Source organism: Biomphalaria glabrata, chromosome 15 (genome assembly GCF_947242115.1).
Source record: "Biomphalaria glabrata chromosome 15, xgBioGlab47.1, whole genome shotgun sequence".
In the NCBI taxonomy this organism is placed as follows: domain Eukaryota; kingdom Metazoa; phylum Mollusca; class Gastropoda; family Planorbidae; genus Biomphalaria; species Biomphalaria glabrata.
Genome location: NC_074725.1, coordinates 32,067,511 through 32,087,502, shown reverse-complemented (window position 1 = coordinate 32,087,502; position 19,992 = coordinate 32,067,511). Strand labels below are relative to the sequence as shown.

The following is a 19,992-nucleotide window of genomic DNA, read 5'->3' as shown; positions in this document are numbered from 1 at the left end:
ATATATGGCCTCCTTCAGTCGCCAAGCAACTATGGATCATCTTGGTGAGATGAATGCCTGGGCATTGGCTGTGGACGGAACGATGTCGCCCACACATCAGTTCCCCCCTCTCCATGCAGCTGATGTATCTAAAGGAACGGCAGTGCCGATACAGTTTGGGGTCAACGGCATCGCAGATTCTGCCAGAGTGTAGCACTGGGTGCTGCAAACTGCCTTAAGGTCTCCAGCTCCTGATTTGTCCTCAGGTTGACTCCCGAAGCCTTTCCCATGATTCCCATATATATATATTGTCACAATCATCAACTGATCTATTCAATAATATATCTGAGTCTTGATACGAATAAAATATATATTCTTAACTACATACAAGTTAGATCTTATCCCTACAAATATTTACAACCGACTGAAGCTATTTTGCATCTTCCCCGGGTTTCAGCTCGTAATCACGTGATCAACAACTTACACCTCCCAGACCAACCAATCATTGCAGTCTAATGTTTCCCTGCTATTTCGAGCTAAGTCGGCGAACAACTCAAAACTGTTACCATATATGGTCATAGTGTACGTGACATATATATATTTATACCAAGAGCCCTCAAAGCTTGAGTATCTTAAAGCCTTAAGTAGCCTACCTCTGCACTAGCAATATTACTTGAGATACAATAAAATTATGTGTTTTCATCTTACTAATCATCTCATGGAATAAAATTAGATACTTAGATCTGTATAAGTTTATAAGTTTACAATGAAATAATAATGATTACGTGACAATCGTCTCTCAAGACATGACCACAGACCAAGGCTTGACCTCGAGTCAGAGGCGGCATAGCAGTGCGCGGGTCCCTTGGCGAGCGTTATGAGCGAGGCCCTGATAAGAAAGGGTAGACTATACGGGCTAATCCGTCTCTAAAGTTGTAACAATAACTATTCAGTATGTCCGCTTCTAACGCCTTATTTTTGTTACAAAACATAGAACATTACTTAAGTACTGTTGGCCTACTAATGGCTGCTGAAATGCATTGTATATCTTTTATATAATAAAAGATTTTTCTTTCAAGTTAAAAAAAAAATAGCCTATAAACAAAGACGTTAAAAAAAGAAAATTAGGCGGAAGCAACCAATCGAAAGAGTTTAATATGTATATAAACATCGATGTCCAATCGGATTTTATTAGAAAATGTGTAGTGGTTAGGGTGACAATAAAATCTCCGATCGCGGGGCCCCCCTCAGGCGCGGGGCCTGGGGCGGTAGCCCCACTTGCTACCCCCTAAGGTCGCTAATGCCTCGAATTCTAATATTAAAGAGTGCTGCTTCACGGGGGTACGCAGTCATCGCTGTGACCTACTTTGCTTGCCAAACCTAAAGCATTGAAAAATGTTGGGACTTCTTCAAAGGGAAATTATTCAATTATTATTATCAATAAACAGTAGATACAGAGTTAATGGTGCATGTTAACTCTGTATGTTCTCTCATCTTGATAATAATATTAATAAGGCTTGTCTTCTAGTCCAAAGGTTAATGGGGAATACAGTATTTCCCATTGTCTAAGCAGTCCCACTGTGACCCACTTATTTTGCCACATCTATGGCAAGCATAACCATTGTCCGCCAGTGGTCTATTAAGATTTTATTTTCGCCGTCTGCGTCTGTCCTCGGCAGCGGATTTTCTTTTGGTCTCAAATGTGTATCACGCGGTCTTGTTTTAAGGCCACATGCAACCTTGCGCTCTCTTCTATATCAACTAAAGCAAGTCTTATTTTTTCTCAATGTCAAAGAAAATAGAGAAATGATTTATTATTTTCATTAAGAGAGTAATGGAAAGTGCTTATATTAATTACCACATCGGGCAATGACAAACTTGCGAATATATATATAGTTATAACACATAAATATGAAAATTAAAAAAATACTACTAATGTTAATATATGTATATTTTAATGCATAATAATAGTTTTAACAAATCATGTACAATAAACTGGAATACAATCCTGTAAATGATGTATAAAAATACAAATAAAGATATATTAGCCATACTGCTTTATACAATATTTATATAATTTATTAACATTATTTATAAACTATTATGGCGAACATATTTTCTCTACAAGAGAGAAATCTGGACATTGCCTAATATTTAACCTGTTGTTTTAATTACTCTTTTTTTTTAAGCTTGGGTTTACAATCTTTTGAAACACCAAAACACTGGAATAGAGAAAAAGAAAAGAAAGCGATATCGTACAATGTGTGGCCGATGTAATGAAACATTAACGAAAGGAAAAAAAGTAAGAAATTAGAAGATTAGGAACGATTCGAAATAGATAGATTTACTAAACAAAAATGATCACATGATTCTCTGAAAACATAATGTATCAACACTTTATTCCATACACACCAAAAAGCTTGCTATATATAGGTTTTCCGTCACATATGAAAATCTCTAATATAGGTTGGGGCATGAAATAATATGGTAATTAAGGTCAAAGTTGGTCCTAGAAAGGTGGGGGAAAAAAATCGAAAGCGAGGCTGTTCATCTGCATGTCTAGTGTCATGGCTTCTATGGAGATTAGAATTTCTTATGTTTGTGCTACTATGATTTTCAACAAGATACAGAGTTAATGGTACGTGTTATGTATGTACTCTATTTTTAAATTAAAAATATTACTTGAGTTATTTCCCTTTGAACAAGACTCACTCTTTCCAATGTTAAAGAATGAAGTGACAAGTCTGACAATTTCTCAATGTTAACTCTTTTTCTCCTAATTAACCATAGCATCGTTGATTTGACCTCATAAAATTAAATTAATTTTTGGTTTTAGAAACTTGTATTTGTGTTATATATAAAAAGAGCATACATTTTCCTCTAATTCTATTCCAAAAGTAACGTTTTCTGAGCACAAGTAAACATTTTATTTAAGTTTAATCTTAACAGGGTAGAATGTACAAATGTGAAAAATAAAAAAATTTCAATCAGAGCGTGAAAAAATAATTACGGAGTTAAAGAGTTAAATAAAAAAAACTGCAAAAATACAACCCAATAAAACTATCAAAGCTAGTAGCAGCTTCTCCCTTTCGGGGGGTCGCTTAAAAACATAACTGTAACTGTGTCTGAGAACTAATAATGATAATAAAAATATATATTATTTCTATTATACTCATTACATCATGGAGAGACTATTGAGGCCATACGTGTATTAGATTGAACTATTTTTTTTAAATTTATAATTACAAAAAATATATAATAATTTTATAAACACATAAAAAAGATGGGACATCACTCGGGATTAACTTTTGAGAGAGACCAACATAAGGATAAGTCAACATAAGGATAAGTAAACATGAGGAGAAATTATCAAGTGGATAAGTAAACAAGTGAACAAATGGATTTGTTAACCACGTCCACCTTAAACTCAAAATAAAAATACAATGCAAATTTAAAAAACCCACTTTCATTTATACTTTAAAAAAGACTTTTTAAAACACTTTAAAAACACTTCTTTGGTACCAGAAGTCCCTGTAGTCCACAAGAGAGTATTCGACTGTTTTGGTGACTAGGTTTTTTTTTTTTTTTTTAACCCATTTTAACTCATTTTAACTCACTTGTACCCTACGTTAACACGGTTCGGAATGAATTTTCTGTAGAAACTTGAGGATGCCATCTCCATTACTTGATACCCAGCGAATGTTGGCCTCGACCGTTTTGATGACGTCACTGTAGTCTTCTTTAACATGCACTTCAATGAACTCTTTCAGCTTAGAAAAAAAAAAAAAAAAAGGAAAAAGAAGATAATTCGATATGGGGCAATGTAAGGCGATGTAATGGAATGTATATTTTTTTTTTCATGTAATATTCCTTAATTCATTCATATTGAATTTCTATATTTTTTATTATTAAGTAGAAGATTACATTGACAAAAACACATCAAGACAAAACCGTAAGTTCTATGTTTTCATAACAATAAAGGTTTTAACATTGTTTAAACTTGATGCGTTTACCAGCTGAAAGCATGAATTACTATTGTTCTAGTGTTTTTATGTCCAACAATGTATACTTAAAACTGGGCAAATAAATGCAAGCAATGTTCCCGGACATCACTCAGGGATCATCATGTTGCAGAGTAGACATGTGCTCAACGCAATGAATTTCCACGATCACTGAAAAAAATTGTATCACTGGAAGAACTTAATAGAAAATTTCGTTTTTGATATTCGCTTTGTCACAACTTGAATAAAAATAATGGTAACCTTTTTTTAAAAATGTGTACAAGCAAAATACGAAAAACAAAATCTTATTGATGGAAAACATCTCCTTACTTACAACTATATCTCTCAAAAAAAATGTAGAAGCCATTTTACGCATTCAATATCAAACAAAGTAATCAATCACCAATAATTATTTGACTAATAGGTTAATTTTTAGTGGCCCCCAAAATAGGAAAAGACGCTTTTAGTTTTGTGTGGAATGTCTGTCCATCCGTCCCGTTTAGATCTCGTAAACTAGAAAAGATAGTGAAAATCCGACATCACAATATTTTAGACCATTCAAAGTTCTGATGCAACGGCTATTTTTTTCTTTTCTAAAAGCGAAAACTCTAATTTTAAAAATTAAGTTATGTAAGTTCTGTTATACTAAGTACTATATTTAAACACAAAAAAATGTTTAATATTTTCTTAAAGAGAAAAAATCTATTTAGTATGTATATAAGTTGGACATAATTTGAACAACAATTAATAAGTAGTTTTTCACATTATCTCGTGAACTGCAGCGTCACATCATCGCTATACAACACTTAATTAAAGAGAAAAAGAAATTATTTTTTTTACGGAAATGCTTTCTTCTTGAGGAATGAGAGATTGACCTTCTACACAACAATTATTAGATCAATTAGATATTCATTATAAGACATCAGTTAGGCCAGGTTCATATCTAACTTCACATTCACTTTCACCTATCCTTTGGTCTGCTGGACCGCTGGGGCACCACACAAGATCTGTAAACCTTTTTTCTCCATTCTTCTCTGTCATTTGTATTTGATACAATTTCATTCTGATAATATTAAAACCTGCCTTTTTACCAGCCTGGGTGGACCACTTCGGAGACCGATTTTCAGTTTGTGTTTCCACAAAAACTGTCTTTGTAACCTTGTTTAAATTGTTTCATGTTTTTTTTTTAATTACAATAATTAATTGTGTAAAGTTTCAACTTGAATTAAGAATAGGTGTGGGAAAATATCGTATACAATTATCTAAAGGGACAAAATTCTAGATATCAAATCGTATCTGTGAATACTGAAGGATTAATTTCCGTTGTTGCCATCACAAAAAAAAATGAATTACCAGTAATTATTAATTTACTAATTAATTATTTTTTTTTAATATTCATGTATAATGGATGTTGGAGAAATAACGTACAACCTTATATCTAGACGGAAAGACAAACAGAGTGAGTTGATATAAGCTTAGTAAAAATAATGAAAGTATAGGCTATATGTATGAATGAATTAACGGACATTTAAAATTTATAAAGAGCACACACGCTCACAACGTACAAAGAGGGGCCCCACAATCTGTAGGACCGGCCCTGCAGAGAGGGCCCCCGCCCCCTTTCCATCATGTACCCCTACAGTGGTCCTCAAACTATTGGTGCACTTACCTGATCTAGCTCATACTGAGTGTTCAAATGGTCTGCGAGCTTAGCAACCTTTGTAACCGATTCGCCGTAACTATAAAATAAAAGAGAAATGAATTACGTCTCACAAGTATCTATCAGGGCCGGCCTTAAGTATAAGCACACTAGGCAGCCGCTTGGGCCTCATACAAGACTAAAAAATGTTAATTAAAAGAAAAAAAAATGCGAAACTTAGCAGAACTTTATGGCTCTATGTCTACTAGCTAAGATCTAAATCTCTACGATGATTCAAGGTTCATTCACAAATGTTTACATCTACCGGCACTTGTTAGACTACAGATGTTAGAAGACCTTTGTCTACTAGCTAAGATCTAAATCTCTACTATGATTCAAGGTTCATTCACAAATGTTTACATCTACCGGTACTTGTTAGACTACAGATGTTAGAAGACCTTCGTCTCTTCCTTTCGGTGAAATGTTGAAACGTTATTTCTAGTCTGGTGATCATAAATCATCCATGAAGGACATTCGTGCTATAGGCTCTACATAAATATTAATTATTTGTTGATTTAGATATTGATACAGGACGGTTTAAGTTTTGTAAAATTTTACAGTATATTTTGTCAAACTAAAAAAATATTTAAGTTGAGCAATATAGGACTATTCAAATTTGGCTAGAGAAGTAGGTATAGATTTAGATCCAACATCGGTTTTGAAAGGACTATCGCATTCGGGAATTTCCGAATGTAAGGCTTTATTGATTCAAGAGTTTAATAAATGAATGTACATGAAAATTAAGCACTTCGTATAGATTTTAAGGCCTATCATTGGAATATTATGAAGTGTAGTAGATCCATTTAACCTGGGTTCTTTCTAGTGTGTAAAGGGAGGCGGGGGGGGGGGGAAAGGTGGGATTAAAAATGTTCCGAATGTGCCCATCTTCTTTGTTCTGAAAACAGAGTAGCCTCGTTCTGAAAACAAAGTAGCCTCGTTCTGAAAACAAAGTAATCTTCAAATACAAAAACAGAATCTAATAAAATACTCAGAAAGACACAAAGATAAAGGCACATTCCTAGTACCATATGCTAGGACAAATTTGTACAAATACTCCTTCTTCCCTAGTGCTATTAGAGCATGGAATGGGTTGCCCGAGCTAGCCAGGAAAACCAGTGACTTGGCAGAATTAAGTCATTTGCTAACATGCATGACTAGATGCATGACGCGTAGGACGTAATCATCTTCTTTTTTGAAGTAACGTCTGTATTTTATAAGATAAGAAGATAAGAACGAAGTATAGGCTACTTATACTCAATTATACAATTATACTTACAGTGCATAAAGTTTAGCAAAGTTGGCTCTGAAAAAATTCCATGCTAAGGCACGCCCGTTAGGGTTACCCATAACATGATCGATAACATTGATAGGATCTGCTAACCGCTGATCGCTTGGTTCTAATAACTTTACAAGATATCTGCAAGAAAATGTATAAGAACAAAAGAATTATCCCCCCTTGTGTATGTATTTTTATGTGTTCATAGTTTTAACGTTTTTGAATTTATTTTATGTTAGGCTGACAACATGAAAGTTTAATAAATAAATAGTGTCTGTACGAGACTAATCGTCACAGTAGACCTGAACATTACCTGTGACATGAAGACCTATGGTCAGTGGAGTCCAATAGCTCGTTGCCACATCACAGCTCTGACGTACTGACCTCTGATGTAGCAACAAGCTATTAGTCTCCACTGCCACGTCAAAAGGTCAGTGTTCAGGCCAACTCTGAACTTTGGTCTCTGTATTAAGCCAGTAGCGTGCCGAGGGAGTGAAGCGTAGGGTGCGGCATAAATGGATATAAGAACAGTACCTAATGTACTAGAGCATGGAATGGGTTGTCTGAGCTAGCCAGGAAAACCAACAGAATTTAAGTCATTGGTTAATGTGTGTGAATGTACACTTTTGGTTTCTTATAGTTATAATGTTTTTTGTTTGGTGTAATGCACAAATTGTAAGACAAATTCCTTACGGATAATAAAGATTATTATTATTATTATTATTATTATTATTATTAATATGCAAACAAATAATTAATTCCTAATCGTGCCATAACAAAAAATGTCATCTGTCTTTTTTTTCTTTATTAATAAATCGCTTCCATTAACTCTATCTCTCCGTAATTATTTTCCGCGTTCAGATGGGATTATTCATTTTTCAGAATTTGTATTTCACTTGCATGTTAGGGTTAAACTTGAGTTATGTTTTTGTTTTACTTAGAAAATATTATAAGTGGCATGGTTAATGCCTGCCCTAACACCAATTCAAGTTAATAAACCCAAACATTAATTTAATGGGGTCACATCAACGATTGCATTGTCAATCAGGAGAGAAAGAGTTAAATGTTTCGTTATTTCTTACTGGCTACTACAGTTAGTCAAATACACCTTAAACGTAAGGTTCCCTTTTAGACCTTGCAATCTATAGGGCAGATGATGTAATGGTCAGATGTTTCTGTGGCCTACGGTTAACAAGGGTGTCGTGTGGCCAACACAATGACCAACCGCCTTTTACTTTTTCCCCCAACTAATGTCAGGTACCCATTAGTGCTGGGTGGACTCAAGAGGCGCCCAAAGATCCCGAGTTTAAAAATCAAAGTCTTCATCAGGATTTGAAGAGGAAGTTAAGAGGTTTAACGCTCAGCCATCGCGGCTCCGGAGAGAATAGAGTAAGGTGAAAAAGAGGGATGGTGTGTGTGGGGGCGCACCTGGCACCCTCGGTAGGCTATTGCAGTAAGATGGAATGTTACAAGGATGAGCAGTAAGATGAAATGTTACAAGGATGGGCAGAAAGATGAAATGTTACAAGGATGGGCAGTAAGATGAAATGTTACAAGGATGAGCAGTAAGATGAAATGTTACAAGGATGGGCAGTAAGATGGAATGTTACAAGGATGGGCAGTAAGATGGAATGTTACAAGGATGGGCAGTAAGATGAAATGTTACAAGGATGGACAGTAAGATGGAATGTTACAAGGATGGGCAGTAAGATGGAATGTTACAAGGATGGGCAGTAAGATGGAATGTTACAAGGATGGGCAGTAAGATGGAATGTTACAAGGATGGGCAGTAAGATGAAATGTTACAAGGATGGGCAGTAAGATGGAATGTTACAAGGATGAGCAGTAAGATGAAATGTTACAAGGATGAGCAGTAAGATGGAATGTTACAAGGATGAGCAGTAAGATGGAATGTTACAAGGATGGGCAGAAAGATGGAATGTTACAAGGATGGGCAGTAAGATGAAATGTTACAAGGATGAGCAGTAAGATGAAATGTTACAAGGATAAGCAGTAAGATGGAATGTTACAAGGATGGGCAGAAAGATGGAATGTTACAAGGATGGGCAGAAAGATGGAATGTTACAAGGATGAGCAGTAAGATGGAATGTTACAAGGATGGGCAGTAAGATGAAATGTTACAAGGATGGGCAGAAAGATGAAATGTTACAAGGATGAGCAGTAAGATGAAATGTTACAAGGATGGACAGTAAGATGGAATGTTACAAGGATGGGCAGTAAGATGAAATGTTACAAGGATGGGCAGTAAGATGAAATGTTACAAGGATGGGCAGTAAGATGAAATGTTACAAGGATGAGCAGTAAGATGAAATGTTACAAGGATGGGCAGAAAGATGAAATGTTACAAGGATGGGCAGTAAGATGAAATGTTACAAGGATGGGCAGTAAGATGGAATGTTACAAGGATGGGCAGTAAGATGGAATGTTACAAGGATGGGCAGTAAGATGGAATGTTACAAGGATGGGCAGTAAGATGAAATGTTACAAGGATGGGCAGTAAGATGAAATGTTACAAGGATGGGCAGTAAGATGAAATGTTACAAGGATGGACAGTAAGATGGAATGTTACAAGGATGGGCAGTAAGATGGAATGTTACAAAGATGGACAGTAAGATGGAATGTTACAAGGATGGACAGTAAGATGAAATGTTACAAGGATGGACAGTAAGATGGAATGTTACAAGGATGGGCAGTAAGATGGAATGTTACAAGGATGGGCAGTAAGATGGAATGTTACAAGGATGGGCAGTAAGATGAAATGTTACAAGGATGGACAGTAAGATGGAATGTTACAAGGATGGGCAGTAAGATGGAATGTTACAAGGATGGGCAGTAAGATGGAATGTTACAAGGATGGGCAGTAAGATGGAATGTTACAAGGATGGGCAGTAAGATGGAATGTTACAAGGATGGGCAGTAAGATGGAATGTTACAAGGATGGGCAGTAAGTTGGAATGTTACAAGGATGGGCAGTAAGATGGAATGTTACAAGGATGGGCAGTAAGATGGAATGTTACAAGGATGGGCAGTAAGATGGAATGTTACAAGGATGGGCAGTAAGATGGAATGTTACAAGGATGGGCAGTAAGATGGAATGTTACAAGGAGCGATGGTTAGGTTCATGTGAACACCACAAGCAGTATTTATAGACACACTGTCAGTACTTTCAATTGAACTCTTTATAATCATTTTTTTTCCCATCTAAAAAATGCACTACTTTTTATATTAATAATAAAAAGTCTGTGGCGTCGCTAGGGCAGCGTGAGGGGTAACTGACACCCTTCAGGGGGTGGCATTAAAGAGAAGACATTTTTCTTTTATTTTTGTAAATTATATTATTATTGTTATTACTATTATTATATATTATTATTATTATTATTACTACTATTATGTATTCTCTGGTATTGCCAGGGTCGACTTTTGCTAAATAGAAGAAAAAAAATCATTGTAGTCTCTTAATCAGTGTCAACTGAGAAACTTTCTGGTGACGTAATAGATCTGCAGCAGTACCGCCCTCTGACAGGCAACGAGAATCTTTTCTTCGGAATGTTAAGGGCCATGAAGTTATCAGTCATTATCCCCTCGGTTTATATAACAATATAGTATATTGCTATTCTAGTTAACTTTCATAAATTCTTAATCTCCAACCCTAGGTTCCCATATTTCTTTATTTCTACATTACTATTATTATTATTATTATCATTATTATTATTATTATTATTATTTGCACTAGCAGACATTTTGGGAAAGTGTTGATTCGGTGATGTTGACACCTTAGCTAACCGCACCGGGTGACAGCAACCCTAGCGACGCTTCTGGCTATTTGTACCTATTTAAAATGCTTGGAGACTGCGAACATGCCAAGGCATTCGACAGGTGGCGTCTCTCTAGGTAACTGCTTGACCGTTGGAACATCTGAGCACACAATATGAATAAAGACACCATTCAATAAAGGGAGACAAAAAAAAATATTAGTGGAGATTTTCACAATAAAATATAGCAATGTTAAGGACGCTAAACTAAACGTCATTGCTGCCAACTGAAACAAAAAAATAAATTTAGCTAAAATTTAAAAGAATATTTCAACGTCTGGCAGCCTCGTATCCATTCTCCTTAATCTGGCTGCCTGGTCGCGCGGTTTGCACGCTGGACTGTCGTTCAGATTTATCGATGGTCCCGGGTTCAAACCCTGCCCGCTCCCATCCCCCGTCGTCCTGCGGGAGGTTTGGACTAGGAAGTAAACTATCTTCAACTCTGAAGGAACATCCGAAACATGTCAAACATTTTACAAACATCACAGCATACTAGTTGCCCATTTATTTTAAAGACGTTTTTAGCTCGTACAGTTAAAGTCTAATATATTAGTCATACTAAAATTAGCAGAAACTAGCAGGAAATGAGAAGGCTGACACACTCGCCAAGAGTGGGAGAACAAACTCACAAGTAAACTCTGCACTCTATCCAGAAGAAATGAAGAAATTAATTGTAGATAAAATAAATGAGAAATGGACGAGCTCCCATCCAAATCACAAGAAAGATGACGCTTACTATAAGCTATCCCGACAAGACCAACGTCTAATCTTTCGACTCAGGACCGGACACAACAGAATGCGACAACACATGTTCCGGAAGCTCAAAATTGGAACCAGTTAAATCTGCCCATGTGGAGTATCACCAGAAAATGCCGACCACGTCCTCCAAAACTGCTCTCTCTACAAAGAGGCCCGTATAACACAAGCCCCAAATCACCCCAATAGAAAGAAAACTATACGGAGAGCTCCCTGATTTTGGAAACCACTGCGCAGTTCATCTCATGTATTGGTCTAGTCATATGAACACTCCAACATAACAATGAGAACGATGAAGAAGAAGAAGAAGAATTAGAAGAGCTTTAAAAAAATATGCGCTAAAAATGCACACAAATATCACATACCAATTAAAAAACAAAAAAAAAACATACATAGACTTTCTTTATTTTGTACACCGGATGGACCAACAATGCAGATATTTACATATTTTTTCCCCCCGGGCATATATATGAACATCTCTAATACAGTCTTATCTACAGACTGGCAACACAATCGCAGACTCTTTCGCCCACCAGGGAGGGCAAATTCCACCCACTGAACAGGCTGTAAGCTTTCATCAAGCCCTGGCTATAATTAAAAAAAAAACAAATGGAAAAGTGGTTTGAGTGCTGGGATAAGTCCCAAAAAGCCCGTGGAGTCTGGGAGCGCATGAGGCGCCCCGACCGCACTTCCCCGTGGTGGAGGCTGTCCAGGCCTGAGCAAGCTATTATAGCACAGTGCAGGACAGGCCACTGTCCTGTTGGCTCATATTTCTCGCGGCTATGGCCAAATTTTGATTCACGGTGCCCCCGCTGCGGGGAAGAAGAGGAAACCGTGCCTCATATTCTGTTTGACTGCCCCAGACTTGCTGATCTCCGTCTCGACAGGTCTGGGAAACCCAAAATTCTCGACCTGTATGGCGACACTTATGCACTACGCAAGACAGCAGGGCTTCTGTCCAGGGCTTTTGCAAGAGAGGATTTGAGCCTCTCAAGCCCTCACTCTAATGGAGTTTGATGATGATGATGATGAATACAGTCTTATCTACAATTGTCGTGTACATTAAAAATATCCGTAATATTGACACGGCTAATAACAAGATGAATATCTTATCTTATCTAATTAACAGGCGAACTCATAATTTTATAACTTTAAAATTTATTTTTTTTTTGCCACATAAGTATGGAGACCTGAAGGTCAGACTGACATTGTGATGTTTTCTCTCAATCCTCTTCCCCCCCAGCCCCCATTTTTTTTTTTCATTCTTAACCAGTCATCAAGGGCAGTGGCGTAGAGTAGCTATAGGAATTCGCCATTATTGGGGGGGGGGCAGTCCTAGGCGCTTGACCTATTTAGGGATCCCTGCATTTTGACATTCGAAATCATGACAACAGATAATAATAATAATAATAATCTTTATTATCCGTAAGGAAATTTGTCTTACAATTTGTGCATTACATCAAACAAAAAACATTATAACTATAAGAAACCAAAGTGTACATTCACACCAGACTCACTCATAATTTACATGTGACATGTGACAAAGATAATGGGGTAATATTTAGTTTTTAATGTAACAAAAATTTTAAACACTCATTTGGGGGGGTCCCATCAAGTGGGGGCCTAAGGGGGTTTTTCAAATTCTCCCCCCCCCATCCCCCCACCATAGTTACGCCACTGAGCAGGGATCTGAAAACATACATAATTTGAAACAGCAATAAATGCATTAAACAATTCAAAGTGTCTGTAGGCCTATTCGACCTTCACTCAAATATCTTTCTAGCTCAGCTCTTGGTCATTGATGAGAAAGAACATTACGCAAGACCTTGATCTTGGTTTATGACTTTGAACTTTAGTCATGCATGACTTTGGACTTACCTCATATGCAAAGTTCCATACATTCCAACCTCCATAGGCCACAGCGTAACAACTAATGATTCCCAAAAAATGGCGGTCGATACTGAAAATAGAAAGAGCGTGAAATTTCTTTTTTTTTCTGTGCAATGTGTATTTATAATCATTAAAACCAATTATATTTCAGAAAAATGAAGTATTAATTTACCAAACCATAACGTGTATTGGTGGGTGGCCCCACTTATAAAAAAACATGAATTTAAAAATAATTTCTCGTTGGACTGGAGTAAGTTTAAAACTTGGAAATATAAATTTCATTCTTTAATATAGTATCTCGTTTAAAAAGTGTCTAATAACTATTCAAATAAATCTATCTTTAATGAACTGTGGTTGGTGTTCTATATCAAGCATATTTTGCTGAGAGGTTAATTGGACCAGAGACAACCAGAACTCATGCTTCGCTCAAGGTGTGATCGCTTTCAAAACAACGAAGCATTGTCGTCTGGTTGGCAGGTTGGACTGTATAATTCTGATCATGGGTGCCTACCAAAGTAACATTAATTCAATTGGATACAAAAGAAAGACATCCATTAAGCTCAACAGTTGATGCTGTTGTAAGACTTCATGATGTTATTAACAACGCACTTGATTGCTATCCTTATTTTCTACATCACTTTTTTTATCAAATAAAACTTAAATTATGTACCGATTTTTCTGACATATATTATTTACAATAAAAAAAGCATAGTGTGATTCATATATATATACATTTATACCAATAAATATTCTATTTTTACCTCAAAAAAAAAAAAAAAAAAAAAAAAAAAAAATGGAGCAAAATCAACTACTTTTGTGTCTTTTAGAGAATCCAAGTTGGCCTACATTCTATTCTATATAAACACTATCGTTTAGTCAGAACTAGATCTAGTTGGATCTTAAAAGGGAGAACATTCTAATGTCTAATGTCAATCTAATCATTGTGAAGGGGAGATTATGGACGACGATGAAAGAGATGTAGAGGACGACTTTCCAACATTAGACAACATCATAAGATGTTAAAAGTCTAGGAATCCGTTAAGTCACTCTAATCCTTGTGTTCAGATTGCTGCTAGAAAAGAAGCTGAACTGCGCAGACAACAAGCAGAAGGTGCTAAATGGGCCAGAGAAGAGGCAGAAAGAGTTCAGATTGCTGCTAGAAAAGAAGCTGAACTGCGCAGACAACGAGCAGAAGGTGCTAAATGGGCCAGAGAAGAGGCCGAAAGAGTTACCCTAGGAATCTTGGCTGAAGGTGCAGAAGTGAATGAGGAGGTGCTGCTAAATGTAACTCTAAAACAGCCATCTGACATCGAGACTGCTGGGACAGAGGAGACGGAGCAGTAAGAGGACATGCCAGCAGAAGTATCAGATCTTGAGAAGAAGCTGAATAAGACATTCCAGGATCTAACAGTGATAGAAACAGTTTTATATATATATGTGTTTGTTACAATTCCAGGATCTAACGGTGATAGAAACAGTTATATATATATATATATATATATATATATATATATATATGTGTGTTTGTTACAATTCCAGGATCTAACAGTGATAAAAACAGTTTTATATATAGGCCTATGTGTTTGCTACAATTCCAGGATCTAACAGTGATAGAAACAGTTTTATATATATGTATTTGTTACAATTCCAGGATCTAACAGTGATAGAAAAAGTTTTATATATATATGTGTTTGTTACAATTCCAGGATCTAACAGTGTTAGAAACAGTTTTATATATATATGTGTTTGTTACAATTCCAGGATCTAACAGTGTTAGAAACAGTTTTATATATATATGTGTTTGTTACAATTCCAGGATCTAACAGTGATAGAAACAGTTTTATATATATATGTGTTTGTTACAATTCCAGGATCTAACGGTGATAGAAACAGTTATATATATATATATATATATATATATATATATATATGTGTGTTTGTTACAATTCCAGGATCTAACAGTGATAAAAACAGTTTTATATATAGGCCTATGTGTTTGCTACAATTCCAGGATCTAACAGTGATAGAAACAGTTTTATATATATGTATTTGTTACAATTCCAGGATCTAACAGTGATAGAAAAAGTTTTATATATATATGTGTTTGTTACAATTCCAGGATCTAACAGTGTTAGAAACAGTTTTATATATATATGTGTTTGTTACAATTCCAGGATCTAACAGTGTTAGAAACAGTTTTATATATATATGTGTTTGTTACAATTCCAGGATCTAACAGTGTTAGAAACAGTTTTATATATATATGTATTTGTTACAATTCCAGGATCTAACAGTGATAGAAACAGTTTTATATATATGTATTTGTTACAATTCCAGGATCTAACATTGATAGAAACAGTTTTATATATATATATATATATATATATGTGTTTGTTACAATTCCAGGATCTAACAGTGATAGAAACAGTTTTATATATATATGTCTTTGTTACAATTCCAGGATCTAACAGTGATAGAAACAGTTTTATATATATATGTATTTGTTACAATTCCAGGATCTAACAGTGATAGAAACAGTTTTATATATATGTATTTGTTACAATTCCAGGATCTAACATTGATAGAAACAGTTTTATATATATATATATATGTGTTTGTTACAATTCCAGGATCTAACAGTGATAGAAACAGTTTTATATATATATGTCTTTGTTACAATTCCAGGATCTAACAGTGATAGAAACAGTTTTATATATATATATGTCTTTGTTACAATTCCAGGATCTAACAGTGATAGAAACAGTTTTATATATATATGTCTTTGTTACAATTCCAGGATCTAACAGTGATAGAAACAGTTTTATATATATATGTATTTGTTACAATTCCAGGATCTAACAGTGATAGAAACAGTTTTATATATATATGTATTTGTTACAATTCCAGGATCTAACAGTGATAGAAACAGTTTTATATATATATGTATTTGTTACAATTCCAGGATCTAACAGTGATAGAAACAGTTTTATATATATATGTATTTGTTACAATTCCAGGATCTAACAGTGATAGAAACAGTTATATATATATGTGTGTTTGTTACAATTATAATAATATGCTTGTGTAATAATAAAAACAACTCTATTTCTATGTATTTACTAAAATGCTACTAAATTGACTGAGTTATTCCAGACCTATGCTCCTGAGACACTTACAGAGTGATATTTACATAACGGTATTATACAACTATTTTATGTCAAATAACTTTCCAATTGACAAAATGTAAAATAATTTAAAAAAAAAAACATGTTTAACCCTTAAAGTGCTGAGATGTTTTAGAATGACTGCATACAAAATGGAATTACAATTATGATGTTTAGAGGCTAAACTACCACTCGCGTTTTAAGGGTTAAAAAAAAATGTGAACTAAAAATGAGAAATAGCATTAAGTATGTTGCTGTCAATTATTTACTAAAAATACAATAAAATGGATTTATCTTAGTAAAAATTGAATGGCTTACTTACGGATAACTGCTTGAATTGTTCCTCCATAGGGAGAACTGTCTGTGCGCTTCCTTGAGGCAATCCTCGATCCCATATATGCAAGCCAAAGCCGAAAATAACTCGTTGGCTTGTCTGAAAAGGTTTCAAATTAACAAATTAACGATTGCCAAATAGACAGTCAAATGGCAATGTCTTCGAAATCGACGATTAAGGATAAATGCAGTGTTTCTGACGACTACAAAAACGCTGTTCAGACTCCTGCCACTTCGTAGCGGTTAAGTCGTTGTCCATCGGAAGATTAAATTAAAATGCACATCTTACTTAATATCGGTAGAAAAGTCCCTGCATAATTCTAATTTTTTAGGTCTATTTAAATTTTCTTTTCGTCTTCTGCACCTGTCTTGCAAATAAGACAGTCTAAAGATAGACTAAAGACTGAAGGAGGACTAATGGCAGCCCAAAGACTTATTGAGACTGCAGGAAGACTAGACAGACGATATACCTACTCACACTGAAGGAAGACTTGACAGACAACAGACCTACTCACACTGAAGGAAGACTAGACAGAAAACAGACCTACTCACATTGAAGGAAGATTAGACAGACAATAGACCTACTCACACTGAAGGAAGACTTGACAGACAACAGACCTACTCACACTGAAGGAAGACTAGACAGAAAACAGACCTACTCACATTGAAGGAAGATTAGACAGACAATAGACCTACTCACACTGAAGGAAGACTTGACAGACAACAGACCTACTCACACTGAAGGAAGACTTGACAGACAATAGACCTACTCACATTGAAGGAAGACTAAAGACAGACCGAAGAAGAAATAGATAAATGTATGTTCTTAGGCAAATAATAAAATGAATTTAATCACAAGTAAAGTAAAGTAATTTTCCACTTTCAAACCTTGTAATCCCATGGGGCAGATGATGTAAAGGAAATCTGTTTCTGTGGCCCACGATTAACGAGGGTGTCATGTGGCCAGCACAACGATCAACCTTTACTTTTCCCCAGCTAATGTCAGGTACCCATTAGAGCTGGGTGGACTCAGAGGCCCACCATAAGTTAGCGAGAAGTAAAAATCCCATTCTTCACCAGGATTCGGACCCTCGACCACTGGTTTGGAAGCCAAGCTCTTTACCATTTAGCCACTTATTATATGAGAAAAGAGTCTTGTAATCACAGCAAATTTCCATAAGGATCAAAAACGCAGTCTTAGTCTTATCAATTAGCTGACAAATCGGAAATCATGAGTCCCCACATAGCTATGCCCATGTTCTTTGGACTATGAAGGTAACATTACAATGCAATGGTTACGGTGAGGGTTAAGATTAATATTTAGGTTTTGGTTAATTCACGTAGTCACATAAATTGTCACCTCCTAGACCAAGTGATACGCGGCGATTTTGACTCTGAAAGTCTAGGTGCAGTCGTTTTAGCGGCGCCGTTTTGGCTCTAGACGCTTTGACGCTGGATGTTTTGACGGCAAATAAAAAAAAAAAACAACAAGCAAAAAGTAAAAAAAAAAATAAACAAACTTGTAGAAAGGAACGCACTGCGAAGCAACGGCATGCACCTCAATACTGTAAAATTTATTTCCCTTTTTCTATCCGATAATACTTAATTACCTCTTATGGATTAACTAATCGTTATTTATTTTTAATTTATTGATGTATTGTCTTCGACTATGAATAATTGTGCGAAAGTTTAACCTGATCCGAGTAAGGGAAATGGAAAAAAAAAAAAGAAGTTAAAAGAATGAGTTAATATACAAAGTTCGTAAAAAGACAAACGCTCGTTGCCTAAAACACTTGGTTTATTCCTCTCCACCCCTACCTGATATACAACAAAATCTAAAAAAATATTTTTTTAAAGAACAATACTTATCTAAGGGGAGAGAATTTCTGTATTACAGCTATACATCTCAATAACTTAGAGGTTATTTCCCTTGAATGTATCCAAACAGTCTTGTCTGTGCCCCTTGAATAATTGATATCTTAGGCACCGCAAAGGGAGTTTTATTTTGCTACTCCCTGGCCAGCCAAATCCTTTTCTCTTACGATCGTTTCAACCAGGGTGCCACGCTGAAGCAGGGTAGCTTATCCTGGAGGTGGGGTAACCAGACAAGGCTAACGATCCCTGGCCACATGCCCAAGGCTTTTTTTTTTAAATTTTATTTGGTAGATCGTTACTATTCGTTACCACGAAAATACACGAACTGAATTTCCACCTTCATGGAGGACCTCAGAACAGTGGACACCAGGTGGGAGGAGGCTTCAGACATTGCCAGTGACAGATCATTATGGAGACAGCTTGCCGCCCAATGCGCCGAACGGCGCGGGAGGACCTAAGTCTAAGTAAGTAAGTAAGAATTTCCATTTGATTGGACCAATAAAAAGTTATCTTTTCTTACCTTACACAAAACAAATGTGACTTACAATTCTTTGATAGTGCTGTCTTGCTTGAGAAGATGATGTTTGTATTGCTGGGATACTTTGCATTGTATATATTTCTAAGTAAACAAAAGATAATAGTTAAAAAGTAATGAAATTATCTATCTATCTGTCTGTCTGTCCGTCTGTCTATATGTGTGTCTGTCTGTCTGTCTATCTATCTATCTATCTATCTGTCAGTCTGTCTATATGTGTGTCTGTCTATCTATCTATATGTGTGTCTGTCTATCTATATGTGTCTGTCTGTCTGTCTATCTATCTATATGTGTGTCTGTCTGTCTGTCTGTCTATATGTGTGTCTGTCTGTCTATCTATCTATATGTGTGTCTGTCTGTCTGTCTATCTATATGTGTGTCTGTCTGTCTGTCTGTCTATCTATCTATATGTGTGTCTGTCTGTCTGTCAGTCTTTTACATTGTAGCACTATTTTTCGCTATTTCGGTGTTACCACTTACCATATTATCTTTGGTATTCTTGAAGTACTGTAGTACTATATGTGTATTTTGGTAATATTTATGGTACTAAATAGCGGTACAGTTTGTAGCACTAACTGTGGTACTTTTCTTGTACTGTTATCCTAGGGCATTATGTGTGGTTATATCTGTGTGAGAGTAGCTGTAGTACTT

At 35.7% G+C, this 19,992-nt stretch overlaps 1 protein-coding gene across 1 annotated transcript in view; it reads right to left on the bottom strand.

Moving 5' to 3' along the window:
* Positions 1-1,917: 1,917 nt before the first annotated feature.
* Positions 1,918-19,992, bottom strand: part of LOC106053228 (aminopeptidase N-like) — an 81,826-nt gene continuing 63,751 nt past the window's right edge. Inside the window, exons 19-25 of the mRNA XM_056011827.1 lie at positions 19,352-19,425; positions 16,921-17,031; positions 13,423-13,504; positions 10,806-10,891; positions 6,956-7,096; positions 5,650-5,719; positions 1,918-3,749 (exon numbers count right to left, since the gene is read on the bottom strand). Of these exons, the coding sequence (XP_055867802.1) occupies positions 3,609-3,749; positions 5,650-5,719; positions 6,956-7,096; positions 10,806-10,891; positions 13,423-13,504; positions 16,921-17,031; positions 19,352-19,425 (705 nt within the window). The 3' untranslated portion in view covers positions 1,918-3,608. The remainder of the gene's footprint in view (positions 3,750-5,649; positions 5,720-6,955; positions 7,097-10,805; positions 10,892-13,422; positions 13,505-16,920; positions 17,032-19,351; positions 19,426-19,992) is intronic.